The sequence below is a fragment of the Bufo bufo genome, chromosome 2, assembly GCF_905171765.1.
Source record: "Bufo bufo chromosome 2, aBufBuf1.1, whole genome shotgun sequence".
Classification (NCBI taxonomy): domain Eukaryota; kingdom Metazoa; phylum Chordata; class Amphibia; order Anura; family Bufonidae; genus Bufo; species Bufo bufo.
This window is the reverse complement of record NC_053390.1, coordinates 598882045-598906924: the sequence shown is the minus strand read 5'-3', so window position 1 is coordinate 598906924 and position 24880 is coordinate 598882045. Positions and strand designations below refer to the sequence as shown.

General features: G+C 46.5%; 1 protein-coding gene across 5 annotated transcripts in view; it reads left to right on the top strand.

Moving 5' to 3' along the window:
• The window catches only part of ALPK1 (alpha kinase 1), a 172850-nt gene that overhangs the window by 120081 nt on the left and 27889 nt on the right, over positions 1–24880 (top strand). For all 5 annotated transcript variants that reach the window (XM_040418354.1, XM_040418355.1, XM_040418356.1 and 2 more), the window contains 3 exons: positions 8927–9003; positions 9591–9686; positions 20243–20344. In XM_040418354.1, the coding sequence (XP_040274288.1) occupies positions 8927–9003; positions 9591–9686; positions 20243–20344 (275 nt within the window). The remainder of the gene's footprint in view (positions 1–8926; positions 9004–9590; positions 9687–20242; positions 20345–24880) is intronic.

The window sequence follows — 24880 nt, the reverse complement described above, 5'->3', positions numbered from 1 at the left end:
ATGGGTGTTTTGGCACCGTTTTTATTTTATATTTTTAACGCTGTTAATCCGAGGGGTTTGGTCAAATGTTATTTTTATAGCGACGACTTTTACGCACGCGACGATGCCCAATATGTATGGCTCTCAGACTTTGGAGACACTAAGCAGGCATCCTAAAACTGCGGCCCTCCAGATGTTGTAAAACTACAATTCCCACCATGCCCTGCTGATGGCTGTAGGTTGTCTGGGTATGCTGGGAGTTATAGTTTTACAACATCTGGAGGGCCGCAGTTTGAGGATGCCTGCACTAAAACTAATATTTTTTTGGGGAAAAAAAATTGTTTCTGTGTCTCCAAAGTCTGAGAGACATAGTTTTTTATGTTCTCTAGGGGACTGTTGGAGATTATAAAAATTTAGTACTCCATGGAAGTGTGATACTCCCTGAAGCAATCGATAACGCAGAGGCCCGGATGATCGGGGCAAGTGTCACATTGAGTGGTGGTGTCCTTCCGTATCCCCCTCTTGTGACACACTCTGCATCTTTTTTGGGTTCGTCCCTTCTTTCCAGTATGGGGGACCACACCTGGAAAGTGTTGGCCAGGGACGATCCGGGCGCCTCCAGTTCCCGAGGTACTCCGGCCTGCTCTTTCCCGGTCCGAAAAGATCAGGGCCTTGAGGACTGCCTCATAGAATTGGAGGAATGTCCCTGTGCTGCCAGCGCTTCGGGATAGTACAAAAGAGTTGTACATGGCAACCTGTACCAAGTAGACCGCAACTTTTTTGTACCATGCCCGAGTTTTGCGCATGGCATTATATGGCTTGAGGACTTGATCAGAGAGATCAACTCCTCCCATATACCGATTGTAGTCGACGATACAATCGGGCTTGAGGACCGTTGCCGCGGTACCTCGCACAGAGACGGGGGGTGGTGCTGTTACTGTGGATTGTGGACAGCATAAGGACATCCCTCTTGTCCTTATACCTGACCAGCAACAGGCTTCCACTGGTAAGGGCACGGGTCTTACCCCTGGGGATAGGTACCTGGAGGGGGTGGGCAGGGAGGCCGCGTTGATTTTTCCGCACGGTCCCACAAGCGAACGTGGATCTGGCGGCAAGGGACCTGAACAAGGGAATGCTGGTATAAAAGTTGTCCACGTACAAGTGGTAACCCTTATCCAGCAGTGGGTACATAAGGTCCCACACGAGTTTCCCGGTAACACCCAGAGTGGGGGGACATTCTGGGGGTTGAATCCGGGAATCTCGCCCCTCGTACACACGAAATTTGTAAGTGTACCCTGAGGTACTCTCACAAATTTTGTATAGCTTCACGCCATACCTCGCCCGCTTTGTGGGAATGTATTGGCGGAAACTGAGTCTCCCCTTGAACGCAACGAGAGACTCATCAACCGCGACCTCCCTTCCAGGTACGTAGGGCTGCTGAAATGTGGCCCCAAAGTGATCGATGACCGGCCGTATCTTATACAGCCGGTCATAGGCAGGATCACTTCGGGGGGGACATGCTGCGTTATCGGAATAATGCAGACATTTCCGGATGGCCTCAAACCGGGAGCGTGTCATGGCCGTACTGTACAGTGGGGTCTGGTAGAGTATGTCCCCACTCCAGTATTGCCTGACACTGGGTTTTTGCACTAGACCCATATGCAGCACGAGGCCCCAAAATGTCCTCATCTCGGCTGCACTGACCGGCGTCCAGCCACCGGGTCTAGCCAAAAATGAGCCCGGGTTTTGAGCGACGAACTGTTGGGCGTACAGATTCGTCTGCTCCACCATCAGATTCACCAGTGGGTTACTGAAAAAAAAAACTAAAAAAGTCAATTTCAGTAAACCCCACTGTGGGAATCTGGATTCCTGGATTGCCAGCAAAATCCGGAATCTCGGGCTCAAAGTCCACTGGGGGACACCAGCTAAGTTCATCGGCAGGGGGCTCCGGTGGGCTTATTTGGTGGGCCGGGAAACCAGTACGAACCCCAGGGCGGCTCGTACTAGGGTGGGCCACAGGATCCCTAGCATGTGGGGCCCCTGGCTCCGCCTGGCGGCGTCTCCGCCGCCTTGGTGGCTCATCGTCATCCGATGATGATGAGGAGGATGCGGATGACAAAAGGAACGTGGGGTCATCCTCATCCTCACTGGGGCTCTCTGAGTCGGAGGCAATCTGGGCGTATGCCTCCTCCACCGAGAACATCCGGCGGGCCATGGGTGTGTGTGTGTGCGTGTGTATGTGCGTGCGTGTAAACCTTTATTCTATGTGCGTGTGTGTGGGGGCACGGGTGTTCACGTACTAAAAAGTCCAGGCAAAAAAATGTGTTTAGAAAAAAAAAAAAATATATATTTCAAACTTGCTGATCAGCGGTTCAACGCTGATCAGCGGTGGGGCGGGCGATGCGCTAACAGTGGCCGGATGCTAAGAGTGCCGGCCAGTCAGCGCACGCAGAAAAAAAAAAAAGTGGTGGTGGGGGAAGGGGCCGGTGGGAAGGATGGGGGGTGGAGGGGTTGGTGGGGTGGGGGGGCTGGTGGTGGGGGGGGGCTGGTGGGGGGGGGTGATGCGGGGGGGCAAGTGGCAGGGGGTCTGGGGTCTGAAAGCTGAAACAAAAAAGTTTGGAGTAAATGTGCTTTTTTTTTTTTTTCTAACTTTTCCCTTCTATCCCTGCCTAAAGGTGCCTCTCCCTCACTGACCCTAACCTACCTGGGTGGCGATGGGTGCAGGAGGGTGATGGATGCCGATTTGGGGGACACAGGAGCTGGTGCTGGACGATGCTGCACGGTCAGGGTGCTGGACAGGAAGAGGAGGGGAGAGAGGAGCGCAGGAAGTTTGAATCTCGCGCCTCTCTCCCCTGCACCAATCAGCACCCTGGACAGCGGCGTTCAGCACCAGGGCCAGCACCGCCTCTCCAAATCCTCGGACTGCGATAGGTGGTGTATAATTACGCCACCGATCGCAGTCTTTTTCCGGTTCATCGGGTCACAGGACACCCGAATGGACCGGAAACGCAGAAAACCGCAGGTCTGAATTGACCTGCGGTTTTTTGCGATCGTCGATGCGGGGGGGGTCAAATGACCCCCCCCCCCGCATTGTTACAGGATGCCGGCTGAATGATTTCAGCCGGCATCCCGTTCCGATTAACCCCCGCGGCGCCGGCATCACGATTTAAAGCCATGACGTACCGGTACGTCATGTGTCCTTAAGGACTCGGGAAACATGCCGTACCGGTACGTCATGTGTCCTTAAGGGGTTAAGTACTTGATGTTGTTATGTACCTGGCTGGCAGCTGTGAGGAGCACTCAGGCGGCCCCCTGGGCATTGTTCTGCCCGGAAATTTCCCTGTAGGGTCTATGGCCAGTCCACCTCTGGATTTGTCCAATCAATGGAAAACGCTTGCTATTCAGTTGGTACATATTATTTCATTTGATAATAATTGCTCAAATGCAAATGTTTATATGAAAATTCAAACACTAATCACTCTAAGTCCATTAAGTATCTAAACAAGCATATTGCAAGTGTGCAGGATGCAAACTAGAGCATGCCCACTACATACTTGTCACCGCCAGTTCTGTGAGAAGGTCTGGCAGACGTCCTTCTCTGCCTCTTGCATGACGTTCTTTGTTATGGTTTCACTTTGTCATCTCCTTTCCTTCTCCCAGGTGTCACCTATTTAGACTAATCGTCTCCCTTTATATTCCCTCCCATACTGCCTCACTTTGCGGTTTATACTACTTCCTGGATGAAGTGTTCACTGCTGGAGGCTGCTGCTGCTGTTTGCTCAGATAAGTCTTTTCATGTATTGTGTTTCCTTGCTGGCTTGATTCTAGGTGACCCTGACTTCGTCCGTATTAAGTGCAGGGAGCTGGTGGTCGTGTCCCCTCACTATTATAGGGTTTTCAGGTGTCACACAGTCTTAGGTACGTGGGCATGCAATCGTCTACCATTGAGACCCTTGCATGGGCATAGCAGTCAGGGAGAGCTCTTAGGGTTTTATAGGGCTCACCTATATGCTCCTTAGTTTGGGATCAAGCCAGTCGGACGTTTATTCATAAGTTCCAGCTATCTGCAACATCATCCGTGATAATAAACCGCCGTAACCGTCTTAAGCATGGATCCGGTTTCAGCCTTGATTGACCGCATGCAAGGTCTTTCGCTGGAGGTAGCAGATCTCCGTAAAACTGTGTCTCAGTTTCAGGTGACCGGTTTTGCTGGCGTTCATGGAGTTTGTTCCGAGCCTAAGATCTCGCTTCCGGATACGTTCTCCGGGGGTAGTGCAAATTTTGTTTGCTTTAGAGAGGCTTGCGAACTCCATTTTCGCCTACTTCCCAATTCCTCTGGTGATGAGGACCAGAGGGTGGGGATCATCATCTCGCTGCTCAGGGATAACGCTCAGTCTTGGGCCTTTCCGCTGCCGGTGGGGGCACGGCCCCTCCGATCGGTGGATGAATTTTTTGTAGCCCTGGGGCAGATATATGATGACCCGGATCGTATTGCTCTGGCTGAATCTAAACTGCGTCTTTTATGCCAGGGGACACAGTCCGCAGAGATATATTGTTCTGAATTTCGGAGATGGGCAGCTGATACTGGTTGGAATGATGCTGCACTCTGAAGTCAATTTTGCCATGGTCTTTCGGAAAGATTGAAAGATGCATTTGCTTTTCATGAGAGAGCAGCCTCGTTAGAATCTGCCATGTCTCTAGCTGTTTGTATTGACAGGCGTCTTAGCGAGAGAGAGAGGAGACTACTCCTTCCTGTCATACTCAGCCCAAGGACAGTGGGGCTGTCTCATTCAGTGTGCAGATGTCTCAGTCTCTCTCAATCCCCTCTGAGGAGGAGGCCATGCAGCTGGGTTTGCTTGCCTCTGATAGTAGAGGATTCAGCTCTCAGTGGAGGGTTTGTTTCTGTTGTAGGGGTATAAATCATTTGGCTAATGTTTGCCCCTCTAGGAGATTCATGGAGTTTTCTGAGGGAAATAAAAAAAATCCCTCTAAAAACTTTCCATTTGCTACTATTGGCAAGGTTGATGCGGAAATTGAAGGTTCCCTCCTGGAAGTTGGGTCCTAAGTTTATTGGGCCTTACAAGATCTTGTCCGTCATCAATCCCGTTGCCTTCCATCTTGATCTTCCTCAGACTTTGAAGATCCATAATGTTTTTCACAGGTCCCTATTAAAACCTTATGTCCAACCTTTTGCCTCCTCCTCCGATTGTTGTTGATGGTAATCTTGAATTTCAGGTCTCTAGGATTGTGGATTCTCGCATTATCCGCGGTTCTCTCCAGTACCTCGTTCATTGGGAGGGTTATGGTCCTGAGGAGAGGATGTGGGTCCCAGTGGCGGACATTAAGGCCACTCGTCTCATCAGGCTTTCCATAGGTCTCATCCTGAGAAGGTGGGCTTTGAGTGTCCGGAGTCCACCCCTAGAGGGAGGGGTACTGTCACCGCCAGTTCTGTGAGAAGGTCTGGCAGACGTCCTTCTCTACCTCTTGCATGACGTTCTTGTTTTGGTTTCACTTTGTCATCTCCTTTCTTTCTCCCAGGTGTCACCTATTTAGACTAATCGTCTCCCTTTATATTCCCTCCCAAACTGCCTCACTTTGCGGTTTATACTACTTCCTGGATGAAGTGTTCACTGCTGGAGGCTGCTGCTGCTGCTGTTTGCTAAGATAAGTCTTTTCATGTATTGTGTTTCCTTGCTGGCTTGATTCTAGGTGACCCTAACTCCGTCCGTATTAAGTGCAGGGAGCCGGTGGTCGTGTCCCCTCACTATTAAAGGGTTTTCAGGTGTCACACAGTCTTAGGTACGTGGGCATGCAATCGTCTACCATTGAGACCCTTGCATGGGCTTATTAGTCAGGGAGAGCTCTTAGGGTTTTATAGGGCTCACCTATATGCTCCTTAGTTTGGGATCAAACCAGTCGGACGTTTATTCCTAAATTCCAGCTATCTGCAACATCATCCGTGACAATACTAGGCCAATTGCCTTTACCCCACTTTCTCCACCTGACGGCTGTCTTTGTTTATTTTACACACTTATATAAATGTAGCTTTAAATGTTTACAATCAACCTCAGATTAAGGCTCCATTCACACGTCCGCAATTCTGTTCCGCATTTTGCAGAACGGAATTGTGGATTCATTCATTTCTATTTCGCCACACTATGTGCTGCCTGGATCCGGAAATGCGGATCCGCTTTTCCGGGTACGCAATTCCGTTCCCGAAAAAAATAGAACATGTCCTATTCCTGTCTGCAATTGCGGACACGCATTTTCTATTGCTGGCAAAATGCGGAACGCACATTGCCGGTGCCCATGTTTTGCAGATCCGTGGATTTGCAAAACACATACGGATGTGTGAATGGATCCTAATACAGGAAGTAATAAAGGTAAGATTAGAACATGAACACATTTTTATTCTATATGGCTACCAAGCAGTGGCGTAACTAGAGTGTTATAGACCCCATTGCAAGCTTTTTACAAAGAGATGGCAGATTTTCTTTACACTAAGGGCTCTTTCACACGAGCGGATGTCGTGCGCGTAATCCGCTGCGTGAAAGAGGGCCAAGCCCCGTTCCGGACAGCAGGGACACGGAGCATTAACATGATTGATAATTCTCCGTGCCTCTCTGTGATCTTTTTACTACAAAATCACAGTGAGATAAAGTTGTCACCATGATTTTGTAGTAAAAAGATCACAGAGAGGCACGGAGCATTATCAATCATGTTAATGCTCTGTGTCTCTGCTGTCCGGAACGGGGCTTGGCTCGCCTTCACGCAGCGGATTACCCGCACAGGATCCGCTCGTGTTAAAGAGCCCTAAGCCCAATGCATGGCTACACTCACCCAGTCCTAATAAAATCTAGTCCTACCTTATCCAGGGCGTCGCTGGCGTCGGCGTGATGTCCGCTGCATCCAGAACAAGGTACCTGTGGTGATAGAGAAAAAAAAAATAATCGCATAAAGAAGGGATGGCCCCTGTGAAATCACCAGCAGGGGGCGCTGTGCTGGCCTGTAAGACTGAGCCATACCAATGTATAGCCCGGCATTCTCACTGTACTCTTCATGCCAGGCCCCGTCAGAGCGCTCCCATTACACGTGAGTGCGGCATTCCCCTTCCCCCACCGGGCCCGGTCGCGGTCGCACCCTCTGCGACCGCGATCGTTACGCCTCTGCTACCAAGTGAACAATAATCTTCTACAGATTAACCTGATAATGACCATGTACATGTACAGCTCTTGGTCCTGGGTGTTAAACCCAAAATGTTGTAAATGTATAGCGCCAGTTTACAGCTTTCTCCTCCAGCTCCTCCAGAGTATGAGGAGGAGCGATCGCTAATGCCATCGCTCTTCCCCATACAGACTTGTTCTTTCCGTAGATCGTGTTTACACAGCACAATCTGCCACCAGGAAACAAGGATTTCTTGTGCTGCACAAACAATCCAATTACCCAATGAACGAGCATTTTGCTCATTAATCAGGTAATCGGTGGTGCATTTACGCCACCAGATCATCTCTAACGAGCGTTACTATGAACGATGATCTGTTCAGTTCTCGGCCCATGTAAAGGGCCCCTTAGGCTGGCCATTCTTATGAGACACCTGCTGTTAGCTGCTCATTCAGGCAACAGCTATGTCTCCGATTCTCCATACAAGTGCAAGCGTGCATTTGTTGTGAATTTGGAAAGGAGACTAAAGGTGCACTTAGACTATTCGAGGAGCAGCCAATTGTCAGGAAGGAAGCGTTCCTTCCCGACAGTCAGCTGCTCGTTAAGTGGAGGTGAAGCACTGCATTTACATGCAACGATCACCTCCACAATATGAGAACAAGCAATCACTGCTGCTATCACTTGTCCCCAAACAAAATCATTGCTCCTGGGCAGCAGAGTGCTGTTTAGATGATCTGCTGCCCAGAAACAATGATTCAGATCATTTCACCCGATGAACAAGCATTTTGCTCGTTCATCATCTGCAGCACCTTTTGAAGGGCAGATTATCGGGAATGAGGGTTTGTAGTACGTTCGTTCCCGATAATTGGCGCAAATATTGGGCTGTATAAATCCAGCATTAGTCACTGCAGACACCTTTGGTTTTGACTTATCTCCCAGAAAAAAAAAATCATCAGTTATGTTGAAATCCCCTTGTACATTAGATGGCTGGCCAGTCCTGCTGAAATCGGCAGGTCTGGCCATCATTTATCTGTATGACCGGTAGGTTTTAAATTGCTTACCCTTGTTTTATTGCTTGTTTATTTCGATCCTTCTCACTGACAGACCAGCGCTCCAATCCCGAAATTCTCTCCGATGGAGGTCATGTCACCAGAACCATCCATCAGCAGTTTCCTTTGGCCAACAATGTGCACTTCACAGTGCATGTACTAGTTCCTCAGTCCGTCCATATTGTTATTCAATGGATGCTGCTGATGAATGGATTTCATCACATGGGACTGGAGGAGCGGGCTGTACCAGGGAATACTGTACATGAAGTAGAGTCTGTTCTGGGTACTGCAACATTGTCCCAATCAAGTGAACAGCTAATCGACAGAGTTGTCAGCTCTCAACAAACCATACTGAAGTATAATGGAGCCCACCAGGGTTTCATCAGGGTTTTCACCATTTTGAAGACAGGAATAGCAATGTAGGCTGCACTATCCTTGCAGTCAAAAATGGACTGAGCTACCAACTGAGGATACAAACGGAGCCCAGAACTGCAATGTAAACAATTTGGATACTATAGACACATTATCATGAACTGAAATAAATAAACTGTCAAAGGATGTGTCAGTATTTTTCATTTTTACAAGGAACATATGCCCATTCACTGTTAATAGGCATTGTATAACTGTTTCATGCATGTTTTCCAATATTGCAAGTTCATCCTAAAGATTTTAAAATCTGTACTTGATTGTATTAATTGTACCTGGCTAATTAGAACACTGTTCCTTCTGGATTGCAGGCATGTGGTATGAAGCAGCTGAGCTGATCTGGGCCTCTATTGTTGGTTTTTATGAACTCCCCATTCCTGACAAAAAGGTAAATTTGACTGCATTGGATTGAGCTATCCAGGCTAGTGGCGTTATAACTGATGCTCTTGTAGACAGTTAATTCAGCCTTTCTTTCATTCTACAACATCAGAAAGGTGGGAGTAGCTTGGTGGGTTCTCTCCACCTATGTAATTCTTTACTATTTCTAAAAGCTAAAGTGATAGCTTTCAAGTTAGGCACAAAGGCAAACAATTTAATGACAGGGCAGTCTCAGGTGCAATCATACGGCTCTTTGCACTCTCTGATAATGAGATGCAAGGAGGAAGTTTTAGCTTGCTCAGTAATCTGTGGCACTAATTACTGTTTTAAGTAATTGATCAATTATTATAGTCCGAAAAAGATTAGGCAGGAGGAAAGCACAAGGAAAGTCTAATCCTTTCCAGTGTAAAACCCATCCCTTGCTCTAAGCCATATAAGCAGCGGCAATAATGTGCTCAGTGACCACATGTTCTTGCTGTTTTATGCAAGCTACACATTGTTTTCATAATCTTATGACTTATTAGTCATAGGCAAATTAATAATTATTTATGTTCTTTAGTCCGCCTCTCTGTGTTTATTTTTATGCTTTATTTTAAGGGAATTGCAACATCTCTTGGTGCTTTAGCGGACATCTTTATATCTATGAGTGAGAAGGACTACCAGAGGTTTAAGCAAAGTACCCATGTGGGATTGGTAAGTGTTATATTATACATTGACTTTTTTTCATTTCATTTGTCTCTTGAAATGTTTTACTTTGTTGCAGTGTTGCTATGACAACATTGTATTTTTATCTACCCAAAAAAATAAACTAAAGCTGCTTAAAGGCTATGTACACCTTTGGGGGAATTTTGTATGATTGCATTTTACTCATTTTTGTCTAAAAATCATTTTTTCAATTGGTCTTTATTAATAATATTGAGCTGTTCTGTCACAAAGAGTTTACTGTTTTTCTATCTGTGTAAATGGTACTTTCACTTTGTGCTGGCCATCTAATAACCCTTATCTCTAAATTACTAAAAGGTCACAAACACTTATTATTATCAGTAAGATAAGAATTGAGCTTTATAATGTCAAAGGTAACAAATAAGGAGCCCATCATTGTCCTGCCTGACAGAGCAGAGAGAAAATACAGATCCTGCTAATAGATAAACTCAAAGCTGTGCAAGGAAAAGGGCTCATCATTTTTAATAAAGACCAATTGAAAAAATTATTTTTAGCTCAAAATAAGTACAATGCAATAATTGTAGGATTTTGCTAGTTTCACGAAAGTCATGATTTTATTAAAGACACGGAGGCGAGTATTGCATTCTCTTTCTTTACTGAAAACGATAGCAGCAAATACAGGACAGGAAGAGAAAAAACTAGTGACCTAGGCAACAGGCCACTCCCCCTGTTACAGCCAGTATAATAACCAGCCACTCCTCACAATCTTCCTCTTTCTTTCAAATCATGTCATGCGAACAGGCCAACAATAAACTGGAACCGTGGGACTCCGAAACGAACATCCCCACAGGAACTCAAACCAAATGAACTGGAACTTGAAGCACACCGGTGCAACCTCACAAACTGCAGGCCCATCAGCGCACGGGTAGAACGAACGAGAATCCGGACAGTCGGATCATTGAAGAATCAACCTAAAAGGGAAGGAGAAGAAAATATGCAAAATCAATTCCGCCCTACTACATATGGGAGAGAATATCCTGCGTAGCTGGAAGAAACATATGCAAATACAACGGAAGATACAATCAACCATTTCCCCTGAGATCCCATACTTACCATACCCCTGGAAGAAGCTTGGGTGGGAGTTGCAAACCGGGTGGGTTAATACTCGCCTCCGTGTCTTTAATAAAGTCATGTCTTTACGTCGTGAAACTAGTAAAATCCTACAATTTTATGGCAGACACGGAGGCTTCATATTGCAAGTTCAAAGCTGCATGACCAAAGCGGAGAAAACATGAGGTGACCGGCAAAAGTAGAAAGGTAGATTTGCGCGACCAGTCGGCCGCTTTCAAGATGTCTTGCAACCGTGCCCTCGAAACCATCATAGAAGTGGCCGACGCACTACGGGTGGAATGAGCGGTAAAGATGGAAGTGTCCACCCCAGCGAGCGACAGTACCCATTTGACCCAATGCGCCAAGGTGGCGCTAGACACCGGAGCAAAAGGAGGGCGATACGAGAGAAAAAGATTGGGAGAGGCAGAAGATCGGTAGGCCGCCGTCCTTGTCTCATATTCGCGTAGGCAGGAAACCGGACACAAGGCTGGCCTAGCCGGGAAACTCTGGTAAGAGACCGAACGAGACACAGTCTTGGTGCGCCTAGAGATCTCAAATGTCACCCCTTCCGGAGTAAAAGACCTGGTGGAATAATCCAAGGCCTGCACGTCGGAGACCCGTTTGCAAGACACCAGACACAAAAGGGAAACCAACTTGGCCGACAGTTGGCGCAGGGAGAGATCCACGTTAGAGGGCCAGGAGGAAAAGAGAGACAGAACGCAGGAGACATCCCAGGTAGCCGGGCCTAGGAGGGCACGCAAGGCGAGAACCCTTAAGCCGTCTGCAGGGCAGCCGTTGAAACCTTGGTGAGCCGAGGATATGGCTGATCTGTACACATTGATGGTGCGATAAGCCCGACCGGCCTCAAATAAGGACGTCAAAAACTGAAGAATGGCCGTCACAGGGGCTGAAACGGGATCCAAGTCCCGTCCCACGCACCAACTAACAACTAAACCAAGCCTTCCATGCGGACCGATATAAGCATCTAGTGCCGGGGGCCCAAGCGTTAACCAATAAGCGTCGAGTCGAGATCGGAAGTCCCTGGAAATCCTCCAAGCTAACAGGGGCAACGAGCACTCTAGTAGAAGGGGGGTAACACTGATTGAGGGGTCCCGACAAGAGATGCGGAAGGGCCGGCAGCAGCCTGGGGATATCCACTGTCAACTCCCGAACCTGGGGAAACCACACCTGAGACCTCCAAAACGGGGTCAGCAGAACCAGTTGGGCGCCCTGGCGTCTGACCTGAAGAAGGACTCTGAGAATGAGGGCAAACGGAGAGAACGCATAAAGCAGCGAGTTGGACCAGTCCTGGAGAAACGCATCCACGCCCTCTCCCGCGGGATCCGGGCGCCAGCTATAAAAGCGCGGAAGTTGGGCGTTGAGCCGGGATGCAAAGAGGTCGATGGCAAAGGGACCCCAAAGAGAAGAAATAGCGAAGAAGACCTCCACCTTCAACTTCCAGTCGCTGCTGTCCGACCAGTGGCGAGAACTCCAGTCCGCCTGGGTATTGTGGAGACCGGGGAGATAGTCTGCCTGGACAAGCAGATTCCTGGAAAAACAGTAATTCCAAAAATCCTTCGCCAAACGAGACAGCAACGCAGAACGAGTGCCGCCCATGTGGTTGACATAGCGTACAGCGGACACGTTGTCCATGCGAAGTCGTATGCAAGCATTCACGGTGTCTTTCGTGAAACTCCGGATTGCAAAAGAGCCGGCAAGCAGTTTGAGGGCATTGATATGGAGGCCCGACTCCTCCAACAACCACAGGCCCCCCGTGGATACACCGCTGCAGTGGGCTCCCCAGCCGAGGAGGCTGGCATCCGGAGTCCACCGCGAGATCCGGTTGGGACCCGAAGCTGGCTCTGCCGTTCCAGGCAGACAGATTGTGGATCCACCACGTCAATTCATCCCGTGTCTCCACATCCAGTGACACCCCATCTGAATACGAGGCCCCCCTGCGAAGATGGGCAATCTTTAGGCACTGGAGAGACCGATAATGAAGAGGGGCTGGGAAGACCGCCTGAATGGAGGACGAAAAGAGGCCGATAATGCGGGCCAGGTGGCGCAACGACAGCTGACTGCGTGTCAATGCACGCCGTAACTCTTTGCGAATCGAGCGTACCTTTGCCAAGGGGAGGCTGAGGGATTCCGCTTCCGAATCCATTAGAAAACCGAGGAACTCCATGCGCCTGGCCGGGGACAGACAGGATTTCTCCAGGTTGAGGAGGAAACCTAGTCGCGAAAGGAGGTCTATTGTCCATTGAAGATGAGAGAGCAGCGTCTCCCGACTCTGGGCCATGAGGAGGATGTCGTCCAGATAAATGATTAGACGGACACCGCAGCCAGGACACCACTGGGCACATCAACTTGGTGAAGCACCAAGGAGCTGAGGAAAGGCCAAAGGGAAGGCAGGTGAAGTGCCAGACTTCGTTGTTCCAGAGAAACCTGAAAAGGTCTCTGGAATGTTCCGCAGCCGGGACCGTTAAATATGCGTCCTGGAGATCCAATTTCGCCATCCAATCCCCGGGAAGGAGCAGATCTCGCAGGAGGTGAATGCCCTCCATTTTGAAATGCCGGTAACGAACTAAGTGCGGAGGTTGATCACCGGTTGCATCTGACCACCCTTTTTCTCTACTAGGAAAATGTTGCTCAAGACCCCCGGTGAAGGGGTGGGGGCTCGTTCTATGGCCCCTTTGAGGAACAAAGCAGAGAGTTCCTCTTCGACCAAGGCGCGGTCGGACGATGATAATATTATTGGGTGGGGGGTGGGGATACTGTCTGGGGTGTCTACAAGCTCTATTTGGAAGCCCCTGATAGTCCAAGATGATGGCTTGCCAGGCAGGGAAAAAATTACGGAGTCTGCCCCCTACAGATGTATTGGAAGAAACATAGGGAAGTCGTAGGCTTACCATATGGACGTCTTGAGCCGGGAGTTCCTTTGAGACCTCGGGAACGCCAGGATCTTCTGCGGGAAGAACGGGGATTGATGGCGCGTCTCCTGGAAGGACGACCCATGGAAACCAGTCGATTGGGTAAAGGAGCCTCGGCCCATGTTAGGGGCTTGGTTGGTGGACCGGCCGTACAGACCGCCCCTGACACTGCCAGCCCTGGTAGAGACCTGGCCCTGAAAAACTCTCCTCATGGAGGACTGCGCCTTGTCTAGGGCTGTGAAAGGCCCCCACGAAGCGCCCTAACTCTTTGATAAAAGAGTCCCCAAACAGGATGCCCTGGGCATCTTTGCCCGATTCCGTGAGGGCGAGGTTCACCAGCTTCGGTTCAATTTTGAAGAGAATGGCTTTTCGCCGTTCTATAGACAGGGAAGTGTTGACACTTCCAGCAATACAGATTGCTCTTTGCACCCAACCGCGGAGCTCCTCCGGGTCGACCTGCTTGTCTTCCGCTCTGGCGGATTCCGCCAAATCAAACCATTTTGCTAGTGGGCCAAAGATATCCAATAACTTATCTTGGCATGCCTTCAAAGCGGAATACAATCCCTTACGGGGATTCCATCCTAGTTTAGCTAGGAATTGGGTCATTTCTGGATCCACAGTAGGGGTCTCACATACTTTATTAGGGATTAAGGGCCTAGGACATTCCGCTTTGAGCTTGTTACGGGCCGCTTTGCTAAGCAGACGGCAGACCCAGGTCTCCAGGTATTTGGATACGTGGTCTGTTGGGAGCCATTTGGCGGACCTCGGATGGTGTAAGGCGTCCGCGGTAGCGGGGGGATCGTTGGGGGCGCCCGAAGGGAGGGCCTTAGGTGGTGCCAGAGTAGAAGGACCCGGGTCCTGCAACTCCATACCGTCATCTGAATCATGAACGGACTCATCCTCAGCCTCTTCACTTGACCCGATTTCTTCACCGGTCACATAGATTCTGGAGGCCTGAGCGTCATGATGGGGATAATCAACTGAGGGGAGCTCAGAATGCGCCGAGCGTGCTCTATGCGCCGTGCCCTGAGCGCCAGAGGACCGCACCAGGAGAGCTTGTGAGAGAGTGTGGGAGATGGTAGCAGAAACGGATCCCATGGCCGTGGCAATGGCATCTGCCACTGACTTTTGAAAGGCCAAAGGGTCGTCTGGTATTGGGCCTAAGGTGGGAATGGGGAATGATTGGGGCGGCAGTGCCTGTGGATTGGTCTGTGCCTGAGGGGAATCGGTGTCCCCCGGGGGGTGAGATGGGGTGGCTGGGTTAGGCATGGTGGGGCAGGCCACAGCCACAGGTGGGACCAGGTTAAGGGTTACTGGTGCGGGAAGTGTCCAAAATGGGCACAAACAAAGATGCACCTGACCTGGCCAGTTGGTTACTGGGGACTGCGGCACTGAAGGGGGGAAGAAAAAAAAACCAGAGAGAAGAGAAGGCGCGCTGCAGGAGCCAGGATCTCCAGATCCCGGCAGTTGGGGAGCGGTGCGCGGTATTCACAAGATGGCCGCCGAAATCTCGCAAGATTTTGGGTCACACGGATGACTAGGTGGGACGCGCTCGCCGCCGAGATCTCGCAAGATTTCCGGCGCAATGGCCGGAGAGAGAACCCGGTGGAGGAGCGCAATGCAGGCTGGGGTAACAGGAGCAGAGCGAACCGCTCTGAGCGGAGACTGGGCGAGGCAGGGAGCCAGAAAAGGTCAGATGGGTAGGGAAAAATAACAAGGGGTAAAAACAGGGAAAAAACTGGTGACGATATATATATATATATATAAGCCAAAGAGCAAACCCTATACTTATCTCCTCCTGTGAGCAGCAAAGAAAGAGGAAGATTGTGAGGAGTGGCTGGTTATTATACCGGCTGTAATAGGGGGAGTGGCCTGTTGCCTAAGTCACTAGTTTTTTCTCTTCCTGTCCTGTATTTGCTGCTATAGTTTTCAAGATAGAGAATGCAATACGAAGCCTCCGTGTCTGCCATAATATTAAAAAAATATAATCAAAGGAGTACATAGCCTTTAAAGCTTATGGACACCTTTACATGGAATTGTTTTTGTTGTTTATTTGCTTCCTAAATGCAAAATATTCAAAAAAAAATTAAAAATGTCATATCATTATGCTTCTGCAGGGCGTGTGTAAAGACCCTCATAAAATATGCCGTATTCAGCAGAATACTGACAGTCTAATGTTTATGGGGAGCTCCTGACTCTCCCCTGACAGATGATGTCAGGGGAAAGAATAAGTTCACATTGAGTTCATTGATTGAACCTCCTGTTCTCCCCCAAGATAAGCTACCTCTAGAGGTGTCTGGCAGCGCCTTTCTTCTCCCTCCCCACTGAAAACATATACACGCTCAGGGGAACCAAGCATGTATGTATGTTGGGGAGTCGTTTGGGTGGCACTTGTAGAAGTGGTATGGGCACCTTAATTCCTTTACCTAGCTGTTGGTGCTGCTTAATCTGACATAAACTTTCTGTCAGTGTTAGAGACAACAGCAGGAGGTTGTACATAAGATGTGTGTGGATAGAGGACCCAAGAAAGACAGCTCAGGCTGTAGATAGGGAGGAAAGCATACTCAAAACAGTTTGTAGATGATGACAGGGAGCATCCTGGAGACACATATCCAGTATGTCTTATTGGTAGGAACACTTCCACATGAGAAAAGTCTGAAACAAGGAGCAGGTTGCAAATGGAATATTCAGAATCTAAAAATGAATGAAGATTGCAGACTGAAACTTCTTGCAACTTTTTTTTATTAGTCAAGGTAACCACAGACTTGTGAAAATCATTTTTCCATGTCAAAGGTATCCACAACCTTTAAAGAGCATATGTCAGCAGGATTAACCCCATTAAATCTGGCATATTGGCTGGTAGAGTTGAGTCTGTTGAATAAAAGGATGCAGGTGTTTGATTACAGCCTGCCCCTGTCAAACAAGGGTATTGGAGGAAAGGCTCAAAGTACAGAGCAGAGAAGTTCTGCCAACCCCTTGATGCCCCAAACACCTAATAACAAGTAATAATGAGGCATTGTTTTACTGAGCAGGAGCCTACTGACAGATGCTCTTTGAACTTTATTAATATGTATTCACTACTCAATGGAATCCTCCTGAAACATATAAGGTGCCAATACACATTAATCTAAGTTAATCAAAATGGATGATTTCAACAAAAACAAACAATTTTAACTAATTTAACAATGAACGATCATTTTCGACTGATGACAGACCTTTATCATCTGAAAAGAGGTTGGTTGTGTTTAATATTTTTGTCTGATAGTCGGACAAAATATATTTCTATGAAAGAACGTTCCCGGAAAGATTTTTTATCTATCTCCCAGTTTTTATTGAACGTGTATAGCCAGTCTGAAGATTTGTAATGGCCAATACGGACCAATATGTGTATGGCTGTGTCTGCGAACAGATCATGCACACAATGATGGTTTGTTCAATTGATGTTCAACTATCAACCAACTTTTATCTAATGTGTATGGTCACCGTTTCTTGTTAGGGCCTGTTCAGATTTTGTGGTAGTGGTGCAGCCTAGGATACTAAAAGAATTTGCTGCAAATCAACTTCCCAGAGGTGGAAGCCCACCTTTAGACAGCATAAATTTCAACTGCTGAAATACCACTATAACATTTACAGTTAAAGACACTCTGTCACCAGGATCAACCCTATTAAACCAGATATACTGGTAGGGCTTACCATGCTGATTAAAATGATACCTTCCTTTTCTCTGTATGATAAATAGCTGCAGAGCAATATGCGTATTTATTCATATGCAAATGAGCAATTGGAGCACTAGGAGGCAGGGTTAAATTGTCTGAGCACTGCTTTGTAACACTCCCTGTGCTCTGCACACTCCCCCTCCCCTTGATTGACAGGGCTAGTCATGAGGCTGTGTGCTAGCAATATCATATCACTATATACTATAGCTTTACCACACTGAGATCTGCTCAGAAAGCTAATCTACATATTACTGCTTTATTCACAGGCACAATGTATGATTATAAAGACTCCAGTAATATGTGTCAGCTTTTAAGCATATTTTTTTTAGGCATATCTATGTGGTGATGCTATAGCTTAGTGGTATAGTAGTTTACACTGCATATAGAGAACCTAGGTTCAAATCTTAGAAGAGATGTTCATTTTCTTTCTGTTATTTTTTTTCTCTTATTCAAGACCATATTAAACGGCTATACTACAATAAATAATATATAATCATTTTTTTTATTTTTTTTTGCTAAAACATATTACTTATTTATTCACAGACACAATATATGATTATAAGAAAAACAGTAATATTTATTAGCTTTCTAAAAAAAAACATTATTCTCAATATAATAAGAACATAGACTTTTTGTTATAGGATAAATGTGGAAGAAAAAGAAATGTTGATATCTCTGCCAAGATTCAATCCTGGGATCTCTACATACAAAAGCAATCACTTAACCACCAAGCTATATCATAACCGCATAGAGATGTGTAGTTATTCTATGCTTATAAGCTAGCACATATTACTGGTGTCTGTATAACAGGGGTGAACTGGGAACTAGAAGTGGCCCTGGAAAAAAAAAACTAAAAGTGGCCCCATTTTGTAGGCAGGTCCAAATTAACATAAGACGGGGCAACATAAGTAGGGGGGGTCTACAATACCATAGTGCAAAATACCATCCCAGCAATACCAAATAACACAGTGTAGCACAATATACTGCCCAAAAGTTGGCCCTCTGTGGTGGCCAGGGGCGTAGCTATAGGGGGTGCAGAGGTAGCAGTCGCTACCGGGCCCAGGAGCCTGAGGGGGCCCAAAGACCCTTGTGCCACATAAGACACTGGCATTATAGAAAGTGCATACTGGTCAATTTACACCTCTGGCTGGAGGGAAGGGGTTAGGTTAAGAATTTGGCATGAGGGGGGTGCCCTTTCAATGTTTGCCTCAGGCAGCAGGAAGGCTATGTGCTCCCCTGCCCCTTGCCAACAAGCACTGAGGGACGGGGGCCCAAGCTGAACTCTTGCACCAGGGCCCATGAGCTTTTAGCTACGCCCCTGGTGGTGGCCATCAATAGCTACCATCTTCTGTCCTCCTCCTCCAGTTGTCTATGGAGCAGGGGGCTTAGGAGGTGAGATGTGGGCCAAAGCAGTTGAATTCAGGAGAGCATGTGCGGTCACTGGTGGGGCACATGAGTTTTTGATTCTCATAGCGTTAATTACTGTTGAGAGCGCATTATGTACCCGGTCAGTGACAGAGAGGAAGACTTGGGCGGCCCCCTGGGGCATCGGCCCACCAGGAAATTTCCCTGTAGGGTCTATGGCCAATCCGCCCCTGCTGTATAATCATACATCGTGCCTGTGAATAAAGCAGTAATATGTAGATTAGCTTTCTGAGCAGATCTCAGTGCGGTGAAGCTATAGTACAAAGTAATATGCTAGTGCTAGCACACAGCTCTAGGACAGGGCTCTGCCCTTAGCCTGATGGCTAGCCCTGTCAATCAAGGTTAGGGGGGCATGTGCAGGGGGTATTAGAAAGAGGTGCTCAGACAATTCAGCCCTGCCTCCGAGTGCCCGAAAGTCTCATTTGCATATGAATAAAACACAGATTTCTCTGCAGCCGTTTATCATACAGACAAAAGAAAGGTGTAGTTTTAATCAGCATGATGAGCCCTACCAGCCCGTATGTCTGATTTAATAGCCCACAAAGCCAGACATGTGTGGCTTTAAAATGTTTAAATGCTCTTACAAAATAAAGAAAATGATTGTGGTGCACAACATCTAGTACCCTCAGCAGCCTTCCCATTTATCCTCCCTGGGTGTCCCCCTCTTATTCACACAGCACTCTAATGCTAAGTGTCTAATGCTAACTAAATTATGTGCATTGATTTATTCATAATACAGAGTGGCCCACGAAAAAGTAGCCTGCCTCCAGTCAGCAAAGTCCAGTCATTTCCGCGTTTTGCTTTGTCAGACTCGGTTCCTGTACACACGTTATTCAGTGCAGTTTCAGGTTCAGAGATTTCAGCACTCGCTGACACGTCATTCGTGACACACCAACTTGCTGAGATAATCTTCAAGTTGATTTTTAGGGGCTACTTGCTATCCGCTGCTGAATTTCATGCACAACTTCAGACTTCCTGATCTATGGAGCCTTCGGTTTCTTCATTTTTGCAACAGAGCTACCCTGTACTTGTATGTACAATATGCAGGTGGAATTTGCATGAACCTGTGTATTTATATCATCATCTTAGTTACTATCCTAAATACATAGTTGTAGTGTTTAACGGTTTCTAAATACTTATAGGGGGAATTTATGAAGCCTTGGCACACATCAGGTTTTCCTAAAAATTTTCAACTTTTATGTGATGTCACGCCATCACCACCTCCAGTAGGAGGTGATATAAAAACTGGAGTTACACCTCTAAAGATGTACCAGATCTATCCAAAAACATGTGATGGTTCATACATTTGCATACTAAATTGACTTAAAAAATTCCCCTCCTGATAAATCTCCCCATAGTGTGAGGTTTTACAGGCCTAACAGGTCTTGTATTTTTTCATTAACAGACTTTACTGGAAGATGAACACAGATTACTGTCTGCAGCAGAAGCATGTAAACTGGCGGCAACCTTCAGTCTGTACACACCCCTTTTTGTCCTTACCAATCTGGTAACTAATTATATGTTAAATTAAAAATGTTACTTTGTTATTTTTCTGTAGCTTAAAGAGTAACTAAACCTTAGTATCAAATTTTAATAATGTCCTAATAAAACTTTTTCTAATATACTTTATTCATTAATTTTGTATTTTTATTAGACTTTTTCCTCCATAAAGCGCACTATTCCCTGTGCGCTTAAAATTCATGTACTGTGCCAGGATTAGGCTACTTTCACACTCGCATTTTGGCTTTCCGTTTGTGAGATCCGTTCAGGGCTCCCACAAGCGGTCCAAAACGGATCAGTTTTGTCCTAATGCATTCTAAATGGAAAAGGATCCGCTCAGATTGCATCAGTTTGCCTCCGATCAGTCACCATTCCGCTCTGGAGGCGGACACCGAAACGCTGCCTGCTTGACGAAACTGAGCCAAACGGATCAGTCCTGGCACACAATGTAAGTCAATAGGGACGGATCCCTTTTCACTGACACAATCTGGCACAATAGAAAACTGATCCGTCCTCCATTGACTTTCAATGGAGTTCATGACGTCTTGGCCATGTTACAGATAATACAAATGGATCCGTTCATGACGGATGCATGCAGTTGTATTATTGTAACGGATCCGTTTTTGCAAATCCATGACAGATCCGCCCAAAACATGAGTGTAAAAGTAGCCTTAGCTGAGTGGAACGGGCTCCTGCTCCGCTAAGCTAAGAGAACTGCATGTCAGCTCTTAGCTTAGCGGAGCAGGCAGAAGCAGGAGCCCGCTCTGTTCAGCTAATCCTGGCATAGTACATGGGTACAGGGTACCCATGTGCTATGCCAGGAGTTAGTAATCCTCCGGGGGACATGGGCAGGAGCAGCAATATGCTCTCCTTGCCTGTACTAGCTGATTATGCGGCCCCATTCATAAACTTAACGGTCCTTACTCCATACACCGCTGAGCTGACAGCGAACTTAGTTTTAAGCGCACCGTGAATAGTGCGCTTTATGGAGGAAAAAAAGTCTAATAAAAATACAAAATTAATTAATAAAGTATATTAGAAAAAGTTTTATTAGGGCATTAGGGACAACATATTAAAATTTGATACAAAGGTTTAGTTGCTCTTTAAATAAATATTTCCTGTTTGGTATAGTTACTAGCAACATCCAGCAGTTCATCCAGTTGCTAGAATTACAGGAGTATCATTGCTGTTTGAGCTCCTTCCAACTCCTGCGAGCTGTTCTTACAGGGATCCAGTTGCCTGAGATCTTGGGTGCTGTGTTGCACCTCCCTCATTGATCTGTAGGTATACAGAATTTACATGAACAGCAAGGTGGTGCTTACCAGTAAATATCTTCCACTGATAAAACCTAGCCTGTGTTAAGTGAACCCCCTTTAATCTCTAGGCCTGAAAAGGACTTAATGACCACTTTTCTGTGATTTAGCACATGTGGTGGTTTAACAGTTGTAACTATTTGTTGGACTACCAAAATAACTTTTGTGACATTTTTACGTGACACATTTGGTTTTTTTATTAACATGTTTTTTTAGCAATGTTGTATTTTTTTGTTTTATTTAGGAAAACTGAACAAAATGTTTTTGAAAAAGTCATATTTTTTCACGCTATAGCTCCTTATTCTTTATTTGTGTTTGGTTTGCATATTTAAATTATTTAAATAGGTTCCCTATTTTGTTTTGGTCATTTTCATATATATAGAATATGTATAGTTTTACGATAATGGCAACAGTTTAATTTGGCCTGGGTGTTTTTATTTTTTGGATTTTATTTGTATGTTATATTTTTACTTATTTTTTACATTTATTTTGGCACATAATATGTCCCCCAAGAGATCATTAAAAGTCCTGTTCAGGGGACGGGACACTGACACTTTTTTTTTTTTTTTTGCATTTTGAACCATTTCCACTGTAACTGGGGCATCCAAAGGAAATACAGCCTACTATGGTGGCATTGTACACAGGCAGAGCTGATCAGAGTCTGCTAAGAACCTGCAGCTCTTCTATGTCCGAGACATCCAGCGATCACGTGAGCACTGATAGAGGAAGCGGCTATTCACCATAGCGCTCATTGAGCACTATGCATCTACGAAAGGAAATAGACCTCTTCTGTCTTCTTCTAGGGGTTGTCCGTTTATTTTATATTGATAATGAGATAGAACTGTCCCATTGAAATAATTGGGACGGAGTAGCTGTAATTATACGTGTTTGCCGCTGCAATGTCGATGGGTGATCAGTGAAGAAAACACAGCACTCGTACAAGCGCTGCATTCTTTTCATACAGCTGATCAGCGGGGACTGATAGGATAAGCTATCCATATAGAATAAGAGGAGAACCTCTTTAATCTGGCAGTGTACATGTACTGTGCACCAGAGTAAAATCTAGCACCAAGCGCTGTACGTATGCAGCCCAAAAATCTGGATCAAACATTCATAAGAATGTTCTTTGACTGACCATTGGACCAATGTGTTAAAAAACTTTGTCTGCCATTGTAGCACCCTTTTAATGAAAAGTAACAAAATTGCTGGTGAAAAAGGTAAGCCTGTAATCCATGCTTTTTAAAATGTGAGTATCTAAGGCAGTAAAACTAACGGCAGAGAGATCAAAATTAAAGGGATTCTGTCATCAGAATTTAGGCCTATAACCTAAACATATGGCGAGGTCCCTACTAATACACTGAATCCTAAAGTGACCTTATCAAATGCGCCTGTGGCTCTATAATCATATAAAACAGGTTTATATAACCTGTCACTCACGTCACAAATGTGTCCAAGGGGACGTCTCATGATGCAGGGTGCCCGGCTGCAGCCATCTCGTTTTGGTGCCCAGCGCCGCCTTCTGAATTGAAATCGCCGCCCTCCCTTTCATTAGAGCCGCCTACCTCAGTTCATCGCCGCCTCTCTAACGTCCGCTCTCCTCAGCCAGATCCCGCGCGTGCGCAATAGGTATAACCTAGCTGTAGGAGGTTGGATGGCTGTAATAGGGCGGTCAAGGCAGGTTCGAGCGAAGTGCGCCGGACGGCGCATGCGCACTTCGCTTAACGAGGCCGCTGCCAGGAGTCCGCACGGGCGCATCAGGTTATACCTAGTGCGCACGCGTGGGATCTGGCTGAGGAGAGCGGACGTTAGAGAGGCGGCGATGAACTGAGGTAGGCAGCTCTAATGAAAGGGAGGGCGGGGATTTCAATTCAGAAGGCGGCGCTGGGCACCAAAACGAGTTGGCTGCAGCCGGGCACCCTGCATCATGAGACGTCCCCTTGGACAAATTTGTGACGTGAGTGACAGGTTATATAAACCTGTTTTATATGATTATAGAGCCACAGGCGCATTTGATAAGGTCACTTTAGGATTCAGTGTATTAGTAGGGACCTCGCCATATGTTTACGTTATAGGCCTAAATTCTGATGACAGAATCCCTTTAACTATATCAGTTTATATTCTTTAATTTATCAAAAAATAGTGCATTTTTTTATTATGTTGGCTTGAAAAAGCCAACATACTGTTATTCGATTGTTTCAGCTTATTATTCCGTTTTATTATTCTTGTCCGCCGCCCCTTTTTCTATACGCTACTCCTCCTACAGATTTGGGGTTACAAATGCTTGTGCTTTAATAAGCGATCCCACCCTCCGGGCCCCTGCGGCAGACCACCAAAGACCCCTTTTTTGCCATTGACTTTAACAGGAAAAAATTTCAAATCGTTCCCACTTGCACAGTTTTGAAGCTACACTCCCCAAACTCGGACCACATATTACATATTGTTGGTGTCAACCCGAATAAAAGGGTATATTTTGAGGGGACCCCCCAAAGTGGGCGGAGCTAGCAAAGGAGGAGAGCATATTTAAAAGAAGAAAAACTACCACAAGAGGACACAGTTTTAAATTAGAGGGGCAAAGGTTTAAAAGTAATATCAGGAAGTATTACTTTACTGAGAGAGTAGTGGATGCATGGAATAGCCTTCCTGCAGAAGTGGTAGCTGCAAATACAGTAAAGGGGTTTAAGCGTGCATGGGATAGGCATATGGCTATCCTTCATATAAGATAGGGCCAGGGGCTATCCATAGTATTCAGATATATTGGGCAGACTAGATGGGCCAAATGGTTCTTATCTGCCGACACATTCTATGTTTCTATGTTTCTATTTTCTATACGCTACTCCTCCCACAGTTTTAGGAGTACAATTACCAAACTTTGCACACTTGTTAGGCACATACCCGAATAGGTTGCTTGTGCTTTGTTAACCGATCCCACCCTCCGGGCCCCTGGGGTGGCCCCCCAAAGACCCCACTTTTTGTCATAGACTTTCATTGGAAAATTGTAAACTTTTGCCACTCGTACAGCTTTGAAGTTAAACTCACCAAACTTGGGTCACTTAGTCATGGGGTCAACCTGAAAATTTCTGTCACATTTTGGGGACTCTAAAAAGTGGGCGGAGCCACAAACAACCAATCAGATTTTCCCTATTGACTTCAATCATAAAATTTTAATTGCTGTCATTCTCACAGTGTTTAAGCCAGAATACCCACACTTGGCACCGTGGGTCACTGGGTGA